Source organism: Lepisma saccharinum, chromosome 16, assembly GCF_977018435.1.
Source record: "Lepisma saccharinum chromosome 16, izLepSacc3.1, whole genome shotgun sequence".
Taxonomy (NCBI): Eukaryota; Metazoa; Arthropoda; class Insecta; order Zygentoma; family Lepismatidae; genus Lepisma; species Lepisma saccharinum.
The window spans coordinates 66,907,444-66,913,402 of record NC_139244.1 but is presented as its reverse complement, the minus strand read 5'-3'; the positions used below and the strand labels follow the sequence as shown (position 1 = coordinate 66,913,402).

The 5,959-nt window shown below is 36.4% G+C and overlaps 1 protein-coding gene across 1 annotated transcript; it reads left to right on the top strand.

Moving 5' to 3' along the window:
* Nucleotides 1-4,401: 4,401 nt before the first annotated feature.
* On the top strand, nucleotides 4,402-5,553 carry LOC146000615 (protein CFDP2-like). The gene has a single exon (XM_083138370.1). The coding sequence runs from the start codon at nucleotides 4,402-4,404 to the stop codon at nucleotides 5,551-5,553; it is 1,152 nt and encodes a 383-aa protein (XP_082994496.1).
* The last annotated feature ends 406 nt before the right edge of the window (nucleotides 5,554-5,959 follow it).

Sequence of the window (5,959 nt, the reverse complement as noted above, 5' to 3'; positions counted from 1 at the left end):
CAGAACAGGAGAGGTAGTAAGGCTGATTACACCCTCCCCTAAGCCCCTCCTTGATCTAAGGAAAGATTTGAAAAATCGAGAAAAGCCTTGAATTTTCATTTACATTCCATCATCTTTTTGCCATTGTTTCTGCTTCATTCTCAGAATATTGTGTTCCTACATGATATGCATGTTTCTATACTTCTAATTCACTGACAATGCAGGTACTGCTCAGGTTACATGTGGATACTATATATAAGATAATAATAAGACCCTTGTGGAGGCTGTTTCAAGCATCTCGCATAACAGGAATCCAATAAGCCAAGTACCAAGTGACAAGCTGCTGCTCAGAAATCAGCATATTGGCGGAAGAGGCCAGAATTTTCTCAGAGTACAAGAGGAGTACAGAGTACAAGTAAGAGCTAGATCAGCAAGCACGGGGAATAACAAGCAGGCCACAGGAAAGAAGGGAATGGGGTGAAGATTTTCAAAGGACAAGAAGAGGAGATCAGACTTTCTTCTCAAGATGTAAGATCGTGTTTTTAGACAAGGTCCTGAAATTATATCATTAATTTGTATATATCGTTTTGTAAGTCATAATATCAATATGTTAATTCTTGGTATGTGTTTAATTAAAATGATCACTTCAACTTTGTTATATGTAACATTTGATGAAAAAATTTAACAAGTTTACTGCCATATGAGTTACATTTAACAAATGCTAGTTTCATAACTGGAGCCTCGTGAAGCATATTTAAATCACACGTTTCTTTACCTTGGGAGCCTCATACATGTTATGTGAAGAGTGGCCCCATGGACAAGAGTTTGCAAATGGTTCATGAAAATCTTATTTAGTGATGCTGTTATTGTTACAATTAATAATTAATACACACAATTTAAAAAGCGTGGATCAAATAAATAGATGCCCATTAACTTCTTCTTTTCTGTTTATTTTTGTCTTTAAATTTCACTTAAATCTGACAAGTAAACAAAAACATATTTCTGTATTTTGCGAGTTACATACTGTATAATACAATCTATACAAAATTTGTATAAAATAGTCTTACTTATGTGAGTGAGTATAACATTTCAAAAGTTTCGAAATTCTATACTCACTCATGTACTAATTTACACAAATTTTGTATAGATTATAAGTAGAGCCCGGAAGTTCAGGCATTTATTTTCGTTAAAATAGGCAGGCAAAAAGGCATTTATAATGTGGTAAATAGGCACTAAAAATGAAAAAAAGGCAAAATAAACCGAAAAAAGGCACATTTAGAAGTCGCTTACTTTTATCTATAATTTCTGGCAAAATGTTAAAATCTAAATTGGGAAGAGCATTTCAATTTCCTCCGTCTTGATTGCACATAACTACAAGTGCTTTTTAAGTTCTAAACATTCATTGATAGTCGTCTGTCAGAGAGAATGTTTTTCATAATAGAAAATGATCTTTCTACTTCGACAGAAGTTATTGGAGCATACATATAACAAGCTAATGTAGCTGGACTCATTTTGGTAACAGCATTTTCACCTTTTAGAATATCACAAATTGTTTTCAATTGTTTCAAGTCCTCATTTGCACTCACTACCCGTTAGCACTTTTCCGCAACAGCTCACCCCTTTTCTCCTGGCACTTCCATTATCTGCTGCATAGATTCCTCGAAGATTTTCATGGATGCTATAATTGTAATTGTCTCTGGCAATGCACCATAATGTGCAAAAGTAAACTTGAATAGCACAGGAGTTTTTTTCACTTCACGAATTGAAGCCGCTTCATTTTCTGGAAGAGCATCGATCACCTCACTGATTTTTTGAAGGTTGTTAGCATAATATATAGCTGCTGATATCCAGGTTCCCTATCTCGTCAAGACTGGTTGCTGAGGTAAACTAAGCTCAATCGCAAGTTCCTGAAATTTTCGGGTTCGAGAGGGAGATTTCAGAAATATTTTCTTTGTGTTCGAAATCAACCTGTCCACTTCAGCAGTCAATCATGCACAAGAAATGTTAACCGAAAGGCAATATACTGACTCAGCATGAAATACTTTTTTCTCACACTTTTCTCCTTCAGCAATGTTGAAACATGCGTGAGTTCAATATTACTTAAATAAGGCGAAAATAATTCACATAATAAATGGAACAAAAATAAATGCCAACAACGTTTTTTGGGAGAAAAATAATTTATATACACATTTTTTTTTTTAAAAAAATGTCAAATTTAATTGAAAAAGGCAAAAAAAGGCATTATAATTAAAAATAGGCAGTGGGGTCCCAAATAGACAAAATAGGCAAAATGAAAAGGCTTCTAAATCATTCGAAACAACATAAGAAACGTATATCCGGAAAATTTTTATCAATATATGCAGTAGATAAAAAGAGGCATTTTGCCAAACTTCCGGGCTCTAATTATAAGTAAACAAAAACACATTTTCACTCATGGTCTGTTTTCAAGGATTTCTGATTGTGTAATTGGCCTTGAATTATTTTTGGCCAGCTCCTCAGATGATATCATTACAATAGTATATGGCAAAGTAATGTCACAAATAACAAAATACTCCCAATGCTCAGACACATACAATAACAAGGCTCAGAAGAATCAATAACAATGCTTGAAGAAAAAAATAATATGCTGTGAGCCAAATATAACTCATGTGGCTTGCAGCATAATAAATTATTCCAGAGCCACATGAGTTGTGTATGACTCACGCACTTCAAATAAAATAATTAAAAATAACAATTTTTCATCTAATCATCAAGAAACATTTTACTTTCAACATTTTTATTATATTTCCGTAATAAAAAAAATGGCTCCAGGTAAAATATTTTTTTTCTATTGTGGCAGTCAACTTGATAAAGATCTCTCTAACCTCAATCTCCCTACTCTCCTGTGAAATGCCTCTGCCTCAATAATAAATAGCCTTTCTACAGTGAAAATTTTAAATCTTAATATATTCTGTAAACAAAAGCACGGGTAACATAACAGTGTTGCCAACTTCTGACAATGAAATAATCCACATATTCTACAATGTGTAAAGAGATTATATTTGACAATAGGCATGGACGTGGACAATGGACTTGATATTGTAATGTTTCACGTAATTGGGCCCTATCACTTGTTGGAAACTAATTTGTAGCTAAAATGAACATTAAACATACATCTTGGATGCTCTGTGGCCAATTACAGTTAGAAGGCTGAACATGTTTTTCCACTACATAGAAAAAATCATAACTTCTTTGAACATCTTTGATGGATAAGCCTCTCATCTACATTTGCTACCTCTTAATTTTGTCAGTGATTTAAACTGCTTCGAAATGCCAAAGAGTTCTCTCACAGCAACAGTGTCGCTCTACAGTGAAGCGTTCTTCATGAAACAAAAATTTCAACTACAGATGATGATGGGGTTGCAGCCCCCAAATACAAGAGTCAAAAAATTTAGAAAAATTAAGGGAATAGTTAAGAATGAGGGGATCTTGCAAATATGAAATACAATGTTGTGAAAAAAGTGTCGTTTAGTAATAAATCTCTTTTCAGCCTTACTGGTCAGCATGAGCCTAGTGCATAGCTTTCTTCTGTGTTTTCTATTAGTCTTATACACATAGGGAACCTTTGTGTCCAAGCATGTTGACTGTCAGACTTAGCAAAGGCTTCAACATCCAGTCCAGACTTGGGCACTCCTTTCAGAGTGTTTTCTCATGGATTTCATGTATCGTAATTAATTCTCGTCATCATGATAGTCTTACCTTTATTTCTTCTTCTTCTTCTTTGTTTTTGGAAAATGCAAATTCAAATTTCAACCATACACTGTCACAATTCTGACTACCTCTCTTACATTTCCCCACCTAGTGGTTGCAGGACCTTGTAGTTGGTGGTGGGGCTTGCGTGCTCTGATGATTCACTAGGCTATACCGGCGGTAGCATAGCTACTGGCAGGGTCTCCCATGCCGGGCAGGCTAGTGAAGAGGAGCCAGACTAAGAAGCAACCTATCGGTCAACGGCTCCAAAGGCGGAAGAAGATGGACGATCATCTCAATGGCGGAGGAGGCGGATGAACCAAGAGGAGTAACACCTCTTTAAAAAACCATGGTTCAGCTGGCTCCGGCTGATAGTACCATGTAAGGGCCCCTTGCCAGGGTTACGGCGAAGTCCTCAACGGCAGATGCGGCAGAGAAGGAATCCTTCGGTACGGCGCAAACGGCGGAAGAGGCAACCCATTCTCTTGGGAGTAATGAAGAGAAAACCACTGCCTTGTGGTGAAGAGGGATCTTCAAAGGTTAAGGGAGAAAACCCCTACAGAAAATAGTCCTGCTTGGAGGTCTAGGTAGCAGCCCTATCACCAAGATCGGGTGCTGTGGGTTAATAACCCGCACACCTTAAACTCCACTATTAAAGAAACATCCACGAAGAATAGCCGGACTGACTCTAAGATGACGACTTTTGGCATGAAAGGGAAAACGAGAATTGGGTGTTGGAATGTGAGAACTTTAAGAGAGAGTGGTAGACTTCAGCAAGCAGTAGCCCAAATGCAGGCCTACAGGTTGGACATATTGGGGATCAGTGAGACAAGATGGAAAGGATTTGGACAGATGAGAACTAAAGATGGATTTACATTCCTATATTCAGGAAGAGAAGAGGAGGAACAACATCGGGATGGTGTAGGTATTCTCTTGAGTAAGATAGCAAAGAAAAGTTTATTGGAATGGAACCCTGTTTCTGAAAGAATTATAACTGCGAAGTTCAAAGCAAAGGTGAGAAACATTAAAATAGTACAATGCTATGCCCCAACAGAAGTTTCAGACATAACAGAAAAAATGGAACTTTATTCAAAATTGCACCAAGAACTAGTACATAATAAGAAAGACATATGTATCTTGATGGGAGATATAAATGCAAAAATTGGATCAGATAATGAAGGAATAGAGCATATTATGGGTAGACATGGACTGGGGGAAATGAATGAAAATGGCCAGTTATTTGTTGATCTTTGTGCAGAAAATGACCTGATCATAGGTGGAACTGTTTTTCCCCACAAAGATATCCATAAAGTGACATGGGTATCACCTGATCATGTGACAGAAAATCAAATTGACCATGTTTGCATTACCCGTAAATGGAGAAGATCCCTCCTAGATGTAAGAAATAAAAGAGGAGCCGATATTGGTAGTGATCACCACTTGGTAATTGCAGTCTTTAAACTTCGGATAATGGCAGCATGTAAAAAGTTTTCAAAAATGGGAAAGAAATTTGATTTGAAAAAGTTAAATGATAAAGATACAAGAAATAGATTTGTATTGGAACTTAGGAACAGGTTTGAAGGTTTACAAATGGAGCAAGATGAAGATATAGAAGAAAGAGAAGAGGATACAATAGAGAGAAAGTGGAAGAAGACCAAGAATAATTTGATAGAAATAAGTGAAAACATTTTAGGATATAGGGAAAGTAATCAGAAAGACTGGATGTCAATGAACACATGGGATAAAATTAAAGCTAGAAAAATGAAGAAGGAAGAATTAAACACTGCAAAAACAAGAACCCAAAAGAGTTCGCTACAAAGACAATATAGCTTGATAGAAAAGTGAAGAAGAGTGTTCAAAATGATAAACGCAATTGGATAGAACAGCAAGCAAGAGTAGCAGAGGAAGCAGCAAGTAAGGGTGATTTAAAACAACTTTATCAAACAACACGCTTACTATCAAAGCGACAATTTAAGAAAAATATACCAGTCAAGGATAAGAATGGCAGGCTTTTAACGGATAAACAAGAACAAATGAAGAGATGGAAAGAACACTTTGAAGAGGTATTAAATAGGAACATCAGAGAAAATGACAGAACGAGAGAAATAGAGAGTGAGGCTGAAGAAACTGAAGAAAATGAAGAGCGTACAGAGATGAGAATCTCAGACCTTCCTCCTTCAATTCAGGAAATCAAACTAGCACTTAAGCAACAAAAGAATGGGAAAGCAGCTGGAATAGACCAAATTCCACC